Below are 18743 nucleotides of genomic sequence, written 5' to 3' on the forward strand. Positions count from 1 at the left end.
CTGAATTGATCACACACGAGATTTTCTCACCGACTGCAGAATTTTTAGGTGATATATTCTGGAAAACTCGCACAAAAGAAACGAGAAATTAAAAAAAAAAAAATTATCTCCTCGTCTCTCTGTGTCTTTAATTTTCGGGAGAAAAATTCTTTTCTCGATCTCTGGAGACTTGAGATTGAGAGAGAGATTAGAAATAAGTAATAGTGATGGATCAGATTTTGAACAAGGTGGGTTCGTATTGGATCGGCCACAAAGCCAGCAAGGAGCTCAATTCAGTTGGAAGTGATATCAGTGTACATACTTTTTATCCTTGAAAGTTTAATCCTTTATCGTTGTTACGTGCAAATTTTGATTTCCATGTTGATCCAGTCATAAAGTGTTTTTTTTTTTTTTTTTTTACATTTAAAGTGTGATTTGAATTTAGGGTATTATGGTTTTGTTATGGATTTTGTTACAAATAATATGGTAATTGAATGACTGGAAACTTTAATTACAATGGCAAATTAAAAGGGTTGTTTTTGTTTTCAAATTTGAATTATGCCCATTACCATATTGGGCTTGTGACTCAGTAGCTGTTGGTCGCTGAAGCATGTGAAGCTTAACTTGAATGTCCGTAAATTATGGAAATTGTTTTGTAGATTAAAGAAAAAAAAAACTGGCATTTTTCTGTTAAAATGGGTAATTGCATGATTGTTTGTACTAGATTATTGTCTTTATATGAGATGAGTTGGTAAGTTCTTATGATGATGTTTATGAGAAACTAAGATGATAGAATAGGAAGGTGAATTACTTGGAGGAAAATAAAATTGCAAAAAGTAGAGTTGCACTAGCTTTTAGGGTTTGGTGCTTTGGCCCTGGTTTTTTAACAAATTTATTCTTATTGTTTAGAAATAGCCTGAAGGTAGGAAGAGGAAGAAATATAGACTCCCATCAATGTAGTTTCAACTTGAGTTGTTTCGCTTTCTTGCTTGTAGGGGTGTGCACGGTCCAATTTAGTAAAGTTTAAGAACTTTTTCAAACAAAGTTGACAAAAGCGATTTGAAAAATTCTAAACCAAACCAAACTATTTAAAGTTTTAAAGCAAATTAAAAAAATACGGTTTGAACCTAATAAAAATCATGTACTTTCATATATTTCTTACTTAATAAATAATATTGAATTATGGGTATCTAAAACATGAAATAAACACATAAAATAAATATGAAATACATATACAATAAGCATGTAAAGAAAATGACAAGATAAATATAAAAAACAAGTAATGTAAACCTCTAATTTGTTGCATTATGTTTAAATTTTTTGGGTATAACTGTCATGTTTGAAATTACTAAGTAATATTAAAAATTTTAAAATTTAAAAAAACCCTTAAATTATTTTGAATTTCTAAAAAACCCTTAAAAAACAATCATTGATACCTTTAAAATTTTCAAAAATTACAAAGCACCTCTAAACATATGATTGTAAATCATTGATACCCCTATCTATATTTATACTTGTAAATTTTTTTCTATATTTATTTGAGATTAATATAAATTAGGGATACGAAAAATTATTTAACAAAATTTTAGGGACAAAGTGTTATTTAGCTTAAATTTTTTTTGTCTTTTAAAAAATTTTATTAAAGAATATAACAAATTTTTAATAATTCTAACTTAAAGGATGAAAATTTGTCATTTCATCAAACCTTGGGTGGGAAATAGTTATTTGACATATTTATATTTTAAAAAAATACAGTTTGTGGCTTGGTTTGGAAATTGCCCGAACTGCAACCTAAATTGTAAACCCTTTTTCCAAAATCTATTAAACTGTTTAATAAATCAAATCAAACCAAACCATAATTTTTGAATAGTTTTTTCCGGTTTTATGGTTTAAACTAAATTATATACACTTGTACTTGCTTGTATACGTGTAACACTGTTACAGCCCCTACGTTCAAGGTGTACAGTAGGAGACATGGGATTGCTACCAGGAGAACAAATCAGGGAACAATTGTGGGGCTGGCTGAGGATTTTTAGGGTTCCAAATGATGAGGTGAAAACATATGGGTTGCTTGGTATGGAGGCTGGAGAGGTTAGTTAGAGGAATGAAATATAAAGGGGATGAATGAGAGAAAAGAAGTTAACAAGAAAAAAAATCAAGGAAATGGAGTGGGCAGCCTTTGGTTGAGGGATGTTCCAGCTCCACAAACTTCAAGTTATCCAATTTGGTTTCTGTTATTTGCTTATTCAAATTGTAGTGAGAACTTTATATATATATATATATATATATATATATATATATATATATATAAACTTCTGAATATATTTCAGTGGAGGAGTTTTCCATTATTTGTCTTAACTGTGTCAATTTCTGGGCAACTGCATTCTGTGTGTTTGTGTGTGTTGCTGGTTGTGGAGTGTTGCTTGACTTGGAGTGCTAAGATATGCTTGCACACACACACACATGCTCAGAGTTGAGTTACTGGGGAAGCATGAATGGTAACTCACAAACATAGTTGTTAAAAGCTCGCTTTAAGCACGCTTAAGCAAGAGGCTCCTCAAGGCAGTAGGTCCACCACTTCTAGACATGCAAGGCGAGCAAAAGTCTGAAAACATAGCTTAAGCGCACTTTTATTGCGCTTTATAAGAAGTAAAAAAGCGCCAGAAAAACGCACTTTTAAACCAAAATCTCTTTCTTTTTAAGTCTAATACTAAGTTGATGTCTAAAGATAAAAAAGTCATAGAATATAAGTCTTTTAATGGAAAAAAAAATGTTTTAATGAAGAAATGAATGAAATCGGAGATGAAAAATTTGATGATAAGGGAGAAGATATGACTTTCGATAATGAAGATGAAGATTTGGATTTCGATTAAAATGTATGTTTGATAAAAGTTTATGTAGATTAAAGAGTTTTTATATTTGTTTATGTTTTATTATAAATATCTATAACTGTTTTTGAGACTTCATATATAATATTATGCTTTGGTATTTGAGTGATTAGTCTCAATTAATTTTATTTTTGTTTAATCGCTTTTGGTCCGAAAGGAACGATTTTGCTTCGCTTTTTTGCTTAAGCAGTTGGACCTCTTATCGCTTTTAGACATTTTTCGCTTTTAACAACTATGCTCACAAATGATGGATTCAAATAAATTAATGAGAACTTTTTTTTAATTTGTAATTGGTGTTTTCATTACTGATCAGTGAGCTTGTGTTGTATATGTTTTATTTTCGCTTGATGTTCAGTATACCATCTAAATGCAATGCAATGTCTACAAAAATTAAATTACTGAGACTTGTGTATCTTGTTTAGCTTTTGTTTATGATTCTTATTTTTCTTTTCTCTTCTTTCTTTGTTTTTTCTCTGTAATTAGTCACTGGGAAGCAGCATTGAAGGAGGAACGAAATGGCTGGTTAATAAAATTAAAGGTTAGTCCTAACCTATTATGCTAGTTGTTCAAATAATCATTGCTCTGTGACAAACACAATCCAAGCGGGTTTAGTGGAAGTTCTTTTATCTTTTTTTTTAAGTTTTTGAGATTGGTGATTGGTTATCGGATGGTCTCTATTAGGCTTCATTTTCAAGGATCTAATCAACTGACTAAAAAATATAAAGGTTAATTTGTTGGTTTTCCTGATTTTATTTTATTTTTTTTGGGGGTTAGTAGAGAAAGTGATCAGGGTTTGTGATAATTATTGAGTGAATGTGAGTTGACAAGCTTCATAGGGGTATTTTAGTATCGGACAACCTTAATGGAGATTAATATTAAATGATTTGGCTTAACACTTTTATTTTGAACTAATTTCTACCTAGACTAGGCTTTATGTGATCTGCTCACACTTTGCTTGGCTTTGGAAGATGGCAATGGGAAAAATATCTGTAGAGTTTGCTCTTGGAATAATTTGTCTTACTGCTCTACTGAAAGAAGATTGAAGTCCCTTGGAGAATAGCAAATTGAGAGAGAACGAAATAAAACTTAGAGTTTCTGGGTGTCGACAGTTGTATAGGCTTGATTTTATTTGGTATTCAAAATGATATTTGTGTGGGCGGATTTTTGTATTTACTTTAAGATCTCAGTACCTCTCCATCACTACTGTTTCTTTGAAGTGGTTTATTCCTTGGATCTACTAATTCAGTCATTCCCATTTTAACTCCTATTATGTCAATTTTGTTGATTGTTTCTTGAATGTAGTATTTGTTTTACCAAGTGACTCCTGGCTGAACAGGGAAAATGCAAAAGCCGTTGCCTGACCTGCTAAAGGAGTATGATTTGCCAGTTGGAATCTTCCCCCGTGATGCCACCAATTATGAGTTCAATGAAGAGACACGAAAGCTTACTGTCTTCATTCCTGCAATTTGTGAAGTTGGGTACAAGGACTCATCTGTTTTGCGTTTTAACACCACTGTCACTGGATATCTGGAGAAAGGAAGGTTTGCAGACATAGAGGGGATGAAGACTAAGTTTGTTATTTGGGTAAAAGTGACCTCCATCACATCTGAGGGATCAAAGCTCCATTTTATGGTGGGGATGAAGAAAACCAGGAGAAGGGAGGCTTATGAGGTTCATAGAGATGGAGTTAGTGTAGATAAGTTCTGATATTATTTTAATGCTTTTGACATTAGTATTAAAATTGTTATGACCTTCCACCCTTTTGCCATACCGAATGGAACATTACGTGCTAGCCTATGTAATTCGTTTCTGTATGTACACAGACCTGTTTTTCAAATCTTAAATGCTTGCTGTGGATGTTTCGTTGGTTGAGATTTAATCTCTTCTTTTTCCGTTTGCACTGCCAGCATGCCGCCTGACCATGATCTGGGACGGGTCTAATGGAAAATCAAAATTTGTGTGAAACTGGTAGATTGTGGGCACCGGTTAAGTAATGCTCCAGTGGCAAATGAAAAAGTTTCAAGCCTCTGTAATGACGGGAAAAAAATGCACCAGCCGGGAATCGAACCCGGGTCTGTACCGTGGCAGGGTACTATTCTACCACTAGACCACTGGTGCTTGCTGGTAAGTGGGGCATAACAAAATACAAATATTTTTCTGTTAATGTTCTTTTTTAAAATTACGTATGTACCTGTTAGGAGCTTTCAGATTCTTGTTAATCGATTACTTATAAGCTGGAAGTAGATTCCATCCAAGCGAGTTGGTTCGCTCTTCGGGTCAAACAAGTCAATATCAAACTAAAACAATTTTAGTTTGTCAAATTCAAGTTCAGTTTGTGATCAATGCTAGCGTTGAAGTTCGTTTTATTAGTTATTTTTTTCTTCTCGTTTGATTATTCCCTTTCTTTTTTTAATCAAATTCACATTCTCTAACATTTTTAGTGTTTATCAGATTGAATGGACGGTTTTAACTTCAAGTTGAGTTTGAATTGACTTTTATTCAAGTTTGATCTGATTCAGATTCTCTCCTATCCAAATGGGATGCACAAAACATATAAATACATGCTGACTAGGTGCAGATTCTGGCAATTACTTAAGTAGTTTGATGTATTTGATCATTTATATATCTATCTATGATGGCTTGAGTATCCAAAGATTACTCAATCCGAGCAAATAAATTGGATGAGACACAGAGAAATTCAACACTCGATAATAATGGCAGGCGTTTGAGCAAATTGTGGTTAGTAAGATGAGTGTTTGAAAGGAGGAGTTGGATGCTTGGCATGTAGACCAGCAAATAGTAGCAGCCGGAGCATGGAAGACCACCATCCCCTCGTAAGCCCACGATAGCCTTCCTCACTAGTGTTTCAATTACATTTCCAATTGAACTGCTTGAATAACTATCACAACCACACACACCCTATGTATCGAAAACACATAATTAAACCTTCAGCATTCACACAATTTGATGAGTTTAATGACTGATTTCATATTCACCACAAGCTTGTTTAGTTAGGTTGAAATATGTTCTCCTCAAAAACCCAGTTGAAGTTGCAGTTGAGCATTGAAAAGCTTACAACCAAAGTCTTAAAAGTATGTCACTGTTGAAATATTTTCTGTTTAAAATTTAGTCTAATAAGATTAGGTAATTGAATAGCTTAAAGGGAGTTCACTAAATAAACTTTACCAGTTATGATTGGTAAACAACATTAATATATTAGTGTAAACATTAAGTTTTATTAGATCTTTAATGGTTCTAATAAAACACAACAATACTTGGAATTATTGAATTATTAATTTTATTTATTAAATAAATTCAACTTTATATTTTCATTTGAAGTAATTAAACTTTCAAAATTTTTTATTGAAAAAACTAAATTTTCAAATCTTCTTATAAATAGATCAAACTTTTAATAATTTCTACTAAAAGTATTGAATAATTATAATAAATAATAAAACAGTAAAAAAATATAAAAGTTTGGTCGTAAACCATGTATAGAAAAAAAAAATTTATCCACTTCATAGGAAAAATACTGTTTAATATCAATCTTATCAATAAAACAATGGGGTAGTTATAAATTTTAGGGAAATTAATTAAAATAAGCAAAATTTTAAGCGTTTATATGTTTTTAGGCCATCCTAGAAAAGTTTTACCAAAATAAGCAAACCGTATTTTTTTTACCCTTTTTACCCTTATGTTGAAAAACCAAGTAAAAATATTTTTTCTGAGAATGTACGTCGGTTTATGGTGGTTACGATGGTGGCTAGGGATTTTACAGTGAAACCCTAAATATATCGAATTATGTATATGGATGTTTTTGAATGTTTCAAACGCTTAAAATGATGTAGTTTCGATGTTAATGAATATCTGGAAGTGTAGCCGTTGAGAGACAAAAGCACGCAAATTTACAGTGTCACGCAAACTACGCAAATTTACAGTGCCGCGCAAACTACGCAAATCGCGTAAACACTGTTCACATCGCGCAAAAGTAGATATCATAGTCTGTGAACAGTTTTTTTGTGTGATTTTGCAAGCGTTTGCGCAGTTGAACAGTGTTTGCGCGATTTGCGCGGCACTGTAAATTTGTGCAGTTTACGCAACACTGTTCACTTTTTACGCTTTTGTCTCTCAACGGCTACACTTCCAGACATCCATTAACATCGAAACTACATCATTTTAAGCGTTCGAAACATTCAAAAACATCTATATACATAATTCGACATATTTAGAGTTTCACTGTAAAATCCCTAGCTACCATCGTAACCACCATAAACCGACACACATTCTCAGAAAAAATATTTTTACTTGGTTTTTCAACATAAGGGTAAAAGGGTAAAAAAAAAATACGGTTTGCTTATTTTAGTAAAACTTTTCTAGGGTGGCCTAAAAACGTATAAACATTTAAAATTTTACTTATTTTAATTAATTACCCTAAATTTTAGGATGGAAATCAGGGTCCAATATTTTGGAGAGACATCAGTGGCCATAACGATGATATAGTTGAAAATTTCTGAATTCTCAACAAGTTTTAAAGGAGGGAGAGTGACACATCGGTGATTGAAAATCACTTTTGGGTATGATGGAATAGAATTTTACCTTATTTAGAGGATATATAAAAATATCAATAAAAATTTTAAATTCAATTTTACATCGTCTAAGAAATTAAAAAAAAATAAAAACATAAGTTCCAGAGGTCATGTGCTATCCACAAGCCATGTAAACATACAAAGGAAATGGCGACAAACAATTGATATAGAATAGAAACATAGAGTTCCATCTAAGTCTTAATTAGGTTTTCAATTCATGAAAAACTCATAAACAAATAAAAATAGTAAAATTATGACGAACACAAAACATGGTTTGACCCACTCTTTATAAGTTTATATCTATTATTATATTATTAAAGATTTTTTATTATAATTTGATAACGTAATAATATTATATATAAAATCTATCATTTTTAAACTGATATATAATTATTGAACAATGAAAGGGTTATATGCTAATAACATTATTGAATGCTAAAACTTTAACATAATAATGAATGTAGTCAGATTCTATTGTTAAAAAAATGAATATACAATCAAAAGTGTGAAAAATAAGTGGTATAAGATAAAAATTAAAATATGATTTTGTGACTGAATGAGATAGATTTGACACGACATAAAGATAATGAGGTCATTGGATGTATTTCAAATCGCACGTGTCTTACTTTCTACTAATATTATGCCATAGATTTGAGTATAAATAATATGATTAGTCATTGTACATAATTTTTTCTAATTAGTCGTCTTTTAGTTTTGTCTATGTGGGCCAAGCAAAAGATTAGATTGGAAGATTACGCGTGGCTGTTGGCGCATGGTGTCCACAAGCCTCGCAACAGTATCTTCCATGAAAAGCACCAATTTTGTCATATCACAGCTAAAGTAATCTGGCTCCAGCTGCCTCCTTCTCTCATGCTCATCTTAGCGAAGGATAGACTCTTTACTAATAAAGATTAGTCTGGCCTAAGAGACTGATTGGGTAACAAAGTAGGGTGACCCTAAGGTCAAAAGTTAGGTTTAAATCACTTTTGAGAAACTAAATTAATATAATATTTTTTATTGATTTATTTTAATAATTATAAAATTAATTATTAGATTTAAAGTTTTATCTATTTTGATATAATAGAGGCGTATCAAATTATGCTTCTCTAATTATGTCCAAGGTGAGTATAAATTTTCATTGAAAAATTTAATAATTAAAAAGGTTTCTTTATTATATAAATTTTTTGTTTAAATAGATGTCGTATTACTTGTTGATCACTACCTATGAACATTCACGTGACCATATGACTCAGCAGACTATTTTGACAAACAATGAAAATTCCAAACTCATTTCGCTAAACACAAAATTATCGTTACTCAAAGTGTGTGACATAACCCCAATATCCCACTGGCTAACCCAGATCTGTGCGTATTGAAACGCGAGTTTATATTTTTAAATACTCGCAAGAGTGAGAAATGTTTAAAAAGATCTAAGAAATGTGAACACGAGATATCCCCTTAAGATTCCACGACCCTTTGTGGATAGACCAACCACGAGGGTGCCACACGCCTTAACCCGTGGCACAATAATAGCCATACACATGTACTTCTCTCTAGCTTAATCAAACGGCACCAGATAGACGCTAAAGCCTACATTTACAGAGACTCTCCACAAGCTTCTCGTCAACTCTAGTTTGATTCAGATTTCAGACACCACGTTATGATGTTTTCCAAACCCGTTTCAGCTTCTTGTTCTTTTTCTCTTGCAGCAAAGCAAGGGCATGCTCTCATGTTGACTTCTTTTTCTTCTTCTAATCTGAATTTGAGGACCAAAATGAAAAGTTTCAAAGTTTCTGCTTCTGGGGATGCAGATAATATGGTAGTCACAAGTTTGGTGTTTCAGCCATTTGAAGAGGTCAAGAAGGAGGATCTTGAAATTCCTGTTGATCCTCAAGTTTCGCTTGCCAGGCAGAAGTATTCCGAGGAGTGTGAAACAGCAATAAATGAGCAGATCAAGTGGGTTCTAGAGCAGTTAACTCGTTTGAAATGGCCATCTTTTTCTATCTTCGTGATTTCTTCCTGTTTATTCGTGTTTTCTTTTTGGCTCATTTTGCAGTGTTGAATACAATGTTTCTTATGCGTACCACGCCATGTACGCATATTTCGACCGAGATAATATTGCTCTCAGGGGCCTGGCTAAGTATTTCTTCAAAGCCCGATTTATTTTCTTTGATTTAATATCTCACCATTTCTAACTGCATCAAGTGACGAATATGTATGTGTATATTTGTTGTAAGCAGATTTTTCAAGGAGTCGAGTGAAGAAGAAAGAGAACAAGCGGAAAAGCTGATGGAATATCAGGTTTTTTTTTTTTTTTTCCTTAAGTCAAACATTCAAAATATTTGTTTGTGGGCGGAACGACTATTTCCCATTATGTTTTTTGAGTGAATGATAACTTATAACCACCCTAACTTTAAAAAATGATATGGAAATTGGAAAGGATAAGCTTACACTTCACTTATTAAAGTTTGAATATTAAGTCGAAAAGTTTAATTACTTTCTATCCTTATCTTAATATTAAAATGATTTTGCCCACACACCAACACCACTGCCACCTATACCTTACCACTAACAAAACCAAGAAACATCCACACACTGCTACCAACACTACCTCACACCACCGCCACCAACACCTTACCACTGTCAAAGCTAACAACATCCATATACTATCATTAACACACCACCACTGTTGGCACTAATTCCCAGCCACAACTAAAGCCAACAACACACACTATAACCAATACCACCACACTTACCACCACCGCCACCGACACCCATCACTCATACACTACAATTTTCATCAACAACCACCATCGATTGACCCCATACTTCCGCCACCAACTTACCGTCACAAACGAAGAACCATTCACCATCACTGCTACGTGGCATGCACCACTATTGCCACACACCACGACTACAACCACTTTCAACACCCATAACGACTTCCACCTCTCTGTCATTATAAAATAATCATCCAAAATTACAGTAAAAATTAAAAAAAAAAAAACGCAAGAGGAGTGAAGAAGGAAAAAAATGAAGAAAAATAAGAAATATAGAGGAAAAGGGAGAGAAAAAAAAGTTAAAAACAAAAATTTAGAGGTATAATTAATATTAATTATATAATATAAACTTACGAAAATACCTTTTAACAAGTTAAAACTAATGTTTGAAATTAATATAAGGGTGATACATTTTCAAGGAAAGTACCATTACACAAAACTTTGGGTGGCAAATAATAGTTCTCTTTGTTTGAATTATCTTGTATCGGAGTTGTCCAATGTTTCTCCCTCAATTTTTTAATTAGAACATACGTGGAGGGAGGGTAAAGCTACACTCAATTCTGATGCCACTCTCGGAGTTTGACCATGCAGAGAAAGGAGATGCATTGTATGGTAAGATAAAATATATTACACACACACACACACACACACACACACACACACACATATAAATATTCTTTTTCCTTGCCAAAATCATATAATATGGATGTGCATGTTATAATATTAGTCTGTCTATCAATATCAAATATTTGATTTTGCTGATTCAGCCATGGAATTAGCATTGTCCCTGGAAAAGTTGACAAATGAAAAGCTTCTGAGTCTGAACAGTGTAATTCATCATGACCCCTTGTGTTCATTATAATGAGGGTATTTTGAGTCTGCAACTGAACTTTGTTTTTAATCTGGTGTTGATAAACATTAGGTTGCAGACCGAATGAATGATCCCCAACTTGCAGATTTTATCGAGAGAGAATTTTTAGCTGCGCAGGTGAGCTTGCATTTCGGTTTCATGTTCTGTCAAAATTTCAAAGCCAAACTGCTGTTTGGAAGAAAAAATTTCTGTATCATTTGAAAGACTTGAGTTTGAGAACTTAGGAGAATCACATCATAAAAACTATCTGTTGATATTACAGAGTCGAAAACATATAAATACTTCATAAAAAACGCATACTTTCAACCTTACTCTTGTGATCATAATAGAGGCTTTTGTTTGACAGGTGGAAACCATTAATAAGATAGCGAAATTCGTCGCCCAATTAAGAATGGTTGGAAAAGGCCACGGTATGAATCAAATTATATTATTTACTTGTTAATTAATATCCAGTTCCTCCGGATTTTGTTATCTCTAAATAACATTTGAGCAATCTTGCAGAAAATGCTTGTACCTTTTCTCAGTGTGTACTGATCTTTTCATGCTTTTGGATTTTCCAGGAGTGTGGCACTTCGATCAAATGCTCCTCCACGAGGGTGATGCTGCATGATGAATAAACAGGGTGCTAATTTTGGCAGTACCCCTTACTGCCGAAATTCTGGAATGCTTCTTTTTCCTCACAATTACAATATGTAGAGAATAATGAACTAAAAAGAAAAAGTAATATGTAAAAGTTAGTACTCAATAGAAAGCCGCCTTGCTTTCGCATATCGCTCGTCAAAATTCTGAATAGTAATACTGATGGGACATGGAGTTTATCCATGAGGGGTGTTGTGTGAGTGATGTAATAGTCTTAAGAAGCATAGAATCAACTCATGTCAACTCATCCTCTTGTTGTATAAATAATTTAAGTTATGAAATCAGGTTAAAGTCCTTTTCAAAAAGTAGCTTATATCAATGTTTTCAAATTTGGATTGGATTAACCGATCAGTGGTTGGAATAGAATATAAGAATTGTTGTTGCACATACATATATATCCAAATGAAATTGTAGTTTGGTGGTACATTGGATGCTTTGATAATCATGCCAGTTGGTGGGAAATCATAAGCTCCATTAGAATAGAATAAAATCAACAGTTGAATTATGATCTGACGTGGTTTGCTTGGTTCAATTGTGATTCAAAGTGGTTTCATTACTTAAATGTTTTTAAAACTTTGGTTAAACCGAATTGACCACTAGATTTTGGTCAAATCAATTGATCTTATCTAAGTTTCAAAATTGTGGTTTTATTTTTCTTCTGTTGCCCTTGTTAAAATAACTCAGAAGCATAGTTAATCAAAGATGCTATGAACGACCTAGAGTTCACTAGGAAACAGAAACTCAGCAGAAAACTATAATCTTTACTCAGGTCCTGATGATATTTACATGACAATAAGGATAATAAGATTCCTATTTTTGCCATTTTTATTTTCTTTTCTCATATGAGGGAAAATCTACTGTAATCAAAGGTACAAGAGAAACTTGACAGGATACTTGCATCAATTCTCATGTAATGCCTCTAGCCATATAAAATGTTCAGAATCCTATATTTGTTGGGAATTGAGTTAGGTCAAGGTATGTAACTATGAGAAAAAGTCTCACTTCTTGAATTGGTTTTTGGTAGCACTTTGTGAAACCATAACAGGTGGTATCAAAACCAAAAGAGGTTTGCGGTCCATATAGTGCTCTAGCTTTGCCTATCCTTGAATGACAGAGATTGAGATCACTGAATCAAGAAAACGAAATAAAGAAACGAAGAAAAGTGTTCAAGAAAATGTTAAATAACAAGGAGAGAGAAAATACACATTTATTAGATTGTATTATTTTAGTTGAATTAAATTGAACTAACTTTAGTTGAGTTACATATACATTCATCAGTGCATTGCAAGCCATGTGTTATACATGACATTTGACATTTTTCCCCTTTGACTTTTACAACTATACCAATATTGCCCCTTAAGCTAAGTTCTCTGCATTCTCTATTAACTCTGTACTTAATACTATGCACACATTAATATTAGCAATTCATTACTCAACAACTAGATCATAACTCCAATAATACCATCTACGTAGCAACTTCAGTAATACAACAACACCAACAATACTAACTACATCATAACTCTAATAATACCATTTGTATAACAACTTCAGTAATATAGCAACACCAGCAGTACCAACTGTAATAATATCATTCGCATAGCAACTTCAGTAATACATCAACACCAGAGATACTAACTACAATAAGACCATTTACACATCTACTTCAGTAATACCAATTACATGTCTAATTCAGTATCATCCTCAATAGAACAATCATAACACCATTTACACAAACCAAAATAATATCATCTACATTGCAATTCTGCACAATAATGTTAGTTTCTACAATACAACATAAGCCAGACCCTCAATGACACTTCAATCTGTACATCATATAAATTATACTTTTAATAGTAACTATCACTATACTTTTAATAGCAACTGAACTGCCACAAATGATCAACTGAACACTTTCTCCACTTCATACTCAACTGAACACACCTAAATGAGGTATAAGATTATAGTACCCATAAGTACGTCTGAAGGGTAAGATAGTCTTTTTATGTAAGTTGTTATGTTCAAAAAGTCATATTTTTCTTTTTGGTGGCACACAACTGTGTGTGGGGGAGCTCACGGCCTATGTCTTTGCCACATCAGTTGAGTAAGCTGATTTTGTATAGAATAAAAAATTTAAGTGACATATGTCTGTGTGTTTAGAGCATAGAATCATATTATAAATAAGAACGTTGCTATGATTTTGGGGAGAGTTTTCTTATAACCATAATCACCAAAAATACCGTAAAAAATGAGAGAGGAGGAGAGTTTGATATCTCGACTATCATGTAACATCTCAGGCAAGTTTTCTCCGATGACATGGTGACGAGGAAACTAAAGATGAGGCTTTGTGAGTAATGTTTCTACGACAATCAAAGGTAAGTAGGATCTGCCTTATTTGTTTAATGCGTTCTTGTGGATGTTTGATGATTAAATATGATTCTTTATACCAAGATATGCGTGTATATAATCATGGGATTGGTTGTGTAAAGAAAGACTTAGTTTTAAATATTCTTTGTATACAAGATCGTGAAGAATCAAATATGGTGTACATAGTTGTCTAAGTCATTGTTGATTATGTGTACGTGTAGTTATGGATCCAAATATTTGTTAATAATATCAATGTCTTGGGTGATAATCTGGTCTATAACCTGAATTATGAATGAGCATGTGTGATTATTATTGTTAAAGGATTATTAAGGGCATAAAGAACCCTAGGTAGGCTTATGGCTTGTGTTAAACCTATATAACATGATACTTGGTAATTAGGAAAGGTTTTAGACATTGTGTATGCCTAGTTGTGAAAGAATCCCATAGAAACCAAGTAGGGTGTAATTTCCAAGTGCTTTTCCAAATTCTGGAGTCGACACATTACTGTGTAGTATGGGACACACACTCGTGTGCATGGCTTCTAGACTTTGGGATGCATTTTTCGATGTTCCAAGGGCTACCAGACGTAGTTGACTAGTTGCTAGTCATCTAGCATGTGTAGACATTACGTGTATAGTTAAGGCATGATTAAACAATAGGTAAAAGGACCAAACAACCTTGTCAAAGAATCTTTGTTGAGGAGTAATATGAAGCTAGTAGCTGAAGGAATATATGGTTGTGTAGAAGAATACACACACTTATGTATGTGTGAATGATGGTACACAGGTAGATGCCATAAGGAAATTAGTCGTGTGTGAACAGTAACTAAATGCACCCTTGTGTCTATAATGCAAAAAGAGAAAATGACTAAGGGAACTAGGTTAGAAAGGTAAGGGTTGTCTTGAGAAAAGGACTAGACCTTCTAGGTATGCAGTAGTACCTTTTGTGCCTAACAGTTAAGATATATAGTGGCACAAGCCATCAGTAAGATAGAAATGGTAATGAGCCAATGTTAGTTAAGGCTTGAGATGTAATCATGTTAGACATCCTAGGATCATTACGAGAGGGCATCGTAAGTATATATTCCTAACATCACTTACATATGGCAAGTCTATAGTAGGACACCAGACCTATAGTAAAGTACTTGCTAGTAGTAAAGCTTGGTTAAAGCACAATATGTGTTAGGACATAATAGATAACTCACATAGTCAAGGTGTCAAATCCTTGTATTCGATATAGTACAACTTCTAGATTTAGATGCTTCCATTGAATTAAATAGCGTCACTCCAAATAGAGACCTAGGGGAGTGGTTTCTAAAAGACCAAATGGTACATATTTCGACCTAAAAGTTAAGTTACATAGCCTAGTTAGCCCTAGAGTACAACATAAACACTCGAAGAGTACTCAAAACTCATCAACATTCAATACAAACTGTATTGCCAACTCTAGATAACAGAGTTTAGGGTTGAAATTGAAGGCATTTTAGGAAATCTAATAATAGTGTCCATTGAGTGCCTATTTACTAAGTGTTTTTATCACTCATCCCTTCATTTTTTTTTTGGTATATGCAAATACATGTGATCATGACAATTATGGGACAAGTGGTGATTAAAGGGTGTAGAGTAGAAAGGCATTTTCGTTAATGCAACATTTATCATACTTTTAATTACTTTTAATTTTATTTTAGTTGATATGTTATAGACTATGCATTTTTATTGGTTTTGATTTGATGAACATCTTTTGTTATGCTTCCAGATTTATTGTTATTAAGGATATTAAAGTAAATTTTTGAAAATTTTAATAAAGAGATTATTTTAATTATTTATTATGTTTTTATTGCTTTATAATAAATGAAATGCTCAAAATAGTTAATCTAGTAACGTTCCCTTTCGAAGGGTAGTACTTCTGGAAAGAGATGTTACAAAGATCAACATCATACATAAGTAGGAAGGACTAACCTTCTTTAACACTTAACATTCAATTAAAGAGCAAAATCAAAGCAATACTTCAGTTACTACAAACTACCTCAAAGTAACTCTCAGCTAGTAGCATAATTGCCATGTAATCAGTTTATGCACTATTCATTTGGCATCCAAAATTTACATATCAAGTTCCATAATACATCAAAAAAGAAAAATAAATGAAAGGAAGAAGAAAGGGCCATCAATACTCTATTAAGCATAGACCAATAAGCACTATAACACATTAGAAGATCAGTACTTAATCACCTTAATTTTTTTCTCAAATACACTAAAAAACTTGTTCTTGGCTGAAATTGTTAAGAATTGCTCAAGGCTACACAAGGTGAAAGCTTCTCTCAGAGTCACAAACTGTTTAGCAGCTAGTGGCTTTGTCAACACATCTACCTTCTAAAATTTAGTGGGTATATATTGAATTGTCAATTGCTTTCTAGTCACTTGATCTCTAATGTAGTGTGTATCAATCTCTATACGTTTAGTTCTTGAATGATACACTGGATTGGATGCCAAAGAGCTAGTACTTTGATTGTCACACCATATTATCGAAAAAGCCAAAAATTGCAATCCTACTTTTCACCCAAGCTATTTCATTTGTTGTTTGAGAGAGCTTTGTATTTTGCTTCAATAGAGTGTGAGGCAACCACTTTCTACTTCCTAGAGCTCTATTGAATAAGATTTGGACCAAGAAAGAGACAATACCTAGTGGTTGACCTCTTGTCATGTACGTTGCTGGCTTAATTTGCATTAGAAAAATAGTTCAGTTGTAGTAGGCTTCTTGGTATAAAATGTAAACCAAAGTTCAAAGAGCCTTTTATGTATCTTATAACTTTTTTACAAGCTTACTAGTGTGAAATAGTTGGTTTTTTGTAGAAATTGGCTAAGTTTATTGGTTGAGAAGATAGTATCTAGCCTGGACAATGTTAAATATTAGAGAGCACCTACAATACTTTTGTAGAGTGAAGGATTATCCAAGATAAGATTGTTGTAACACCTATTTCTAGAAGTATTGCCCTCCAAAGAAAATGTCACTAAATTACCTATTATGAGCATGCATTTAATTTAAAATAAGAAACAAATTCATTAAATAGCTTAATAAAATCTCATTTATTAAAACTTATAAAATTAATAAAATACCCTTGACTTAAAAATAATTGGAAGAGTCAAAAGGTGTCCAAACATAAAAACATAGTATATGTAGCTTGAAACATCTATGAAAATCTAAATGAAATAAAGCTAAAAAGATTGAATTACCCTTGATGCTCTAAGCCTGTAGACCATTACTTGTCTCGCAACCATCATGATCACCTATACCTATATATGTAAAAGTAAGGAAATGATTGGTGAAACATTCAGTAAGTAAAAAGCTCTGCTAATAACTTTAACTAAAATCCTCTAAAATGTCGTTAAACTTGACCTACACTAACTATGTCATCTAGAGTCAATATTAAACTCTTGTATGGATGATGATGGGTTCTATATATTGTCTCTGTACTTTAGGGACTATCTAGACTGTATGTCATAACTCTCAGGTCGAACTATATCCCTTTTGGTCGCTAAGAAACCACTCCCTAAGATTCTTATCTGTTGTGACTATACTGAACTTGGTAGAAGCATCTAAATCTGAAACTATAACTAAAGCTATATATTAGGCTGATCGGTCTGGATCAGATATAGGGATTTGACACCTTAGTCATGTGAGCTATCTTTTTATTTTACTACCTTAATTGCATCTTAACTGGATTCTACTACGAGTATGTACCCTACTACAGGTTTGATATTCTATTACGGATGGTGTAGTGACTATATACTCAGGGTGCCCCCTCGTAACGATCCTATGATGTCTAACATGCATATATCTTGAGCTTAACTAACTTTGGCTCACTCTCACTTCCATCTAATAATTGTATCTTATACCATTTTATAGCTTAACTCTTAGGTACATAGGGTACTATTGTATACTCGAGGTCTCTGTATTATTACTCAAGATGACTCTTAACTCTTTAGTCTAGTTCCCTTATTCTTTTCTTTCTTTTACCTTAAATACACGAGTGTGTACCTGTAGACACATGGGGGTGTGTCCTTTTTATTTACTCATACATGACCACCTTTTTGTGACTTCTTCTTATGTGCTCTTATTCATCAATACACGAGCGTGTATCTCTTCAGATATTTATTCTACTTTCATTTTCTACTTTCTTCCCAATCGTACTATTTTTTAGGGGTATTTTGGTCATTTCACCCCACACACGGTTATGCACAAGCTACACACGGGAAGCCCATGTGTTTTAGTTGACTAATAATCGGTCAACAACATTTGATGATTATCGAATCACTAGGAAATGTAATTTGAACTTTGGGCTTCATACACACAAGCATGTGTTGAATCCATAATACAAAAAATGCCAAGTTTAAACCCTAATCTGATCTTTATAAGGCCATCAGAACATTTAGTCTTTTTTTATCATGCAAATACACTTATTATCACAAAGCAATTGCATATACTCATAGCTCAATAGCATATACATCAATGCTCTAAGCATCAATATTCATCAACATACTCTCATCATTAATATATACATATATATACATCATCATTATCATCACATAACTCCTATATCCTAACTAAAATAGATTAAGATGGCTACACATAACAAATC

At 32.9% G+C, this 18743-nt stretch overlaps 2 protein-coding genes and 1 non-coding gene across 3 annotated transcripts; 2 read left to right on the top strand and 1 right to left on the bottom strand.

Moving 5' to 3' along the window:
- Positions 1 to 68: 68 nt before the first annotated feature.
- LOC123201903 (uncharacterized protein At5g01610-like) lies at positions 69 to 4739 on the top strand. The gene is made up of 3 exons (XM_044617486.1): positions 69 to 293; positions 3351 to 3405; positions 4204 to 4739. Exons 1-3 carry the CDS (start codon positions 207 to 209, stop codon positions 4572 to 4574), a joined length of 513 nt encoding a protein of 170 aa, XP_044473421.1. The 5' UTR covers positions 69 to 206; the 3' UTR covers positions 4575 to 4739.
- Positions 4740 to 4914: 175 nt separating this feature from the next.
- TRNAG-GCC lies at positions 4915 to 4985 on the bottom strand. Its single transcript has one exon. It is a non-coding gene; the product is annotated as a tRNA-Gly (tRNA).
- A 4075-nt stretch (positions 4986 to 9060) lies between these two features.
- On the top strand, positions 9061 to 12048 carry LOC123201902 (ferritin-3, chloroplastic-like). Its single transcript, XM_044617485.1, has 8 exons — positions 9061 to 9409; positions 9510 to 9593; positions 9694 to 9754; positions 10758 to 10845; positions 11001 to 11062; positions 11156 to 11221; positions 11451 to 11514; positions 11665 to 12048. The coding sequence occupies exons 1-8, from the start codon at positions 9114 to 9116 to the stop codon at positions 11712 to 11714; spliced, it is 771 nt and encodes a 256-aa protein (XP_044473420.1). The 5' UTR covers positions 9061 to 9113; the 3' UTR covers positions 11715 to 12048.
- Positions 12049 to 18743: the final 6695 nt, after the last annotated feature.

Source organism: Mangifera indica, chromosome 18 (genome assembly GCF_011075055.1).
Source record: "Mangifera indica cultivar Alphonso chromosome 18, CATAS_Mindica_2.1, whole genome shotgun sequence".
In the NCBI taxonomy this organism is placed as follows: Eukaryota; Viridiplantae; Streptophyta; class Magnoliopsida; order Sapindales; family Anacardiaceae; genus Mangifera; species Mangifera indica.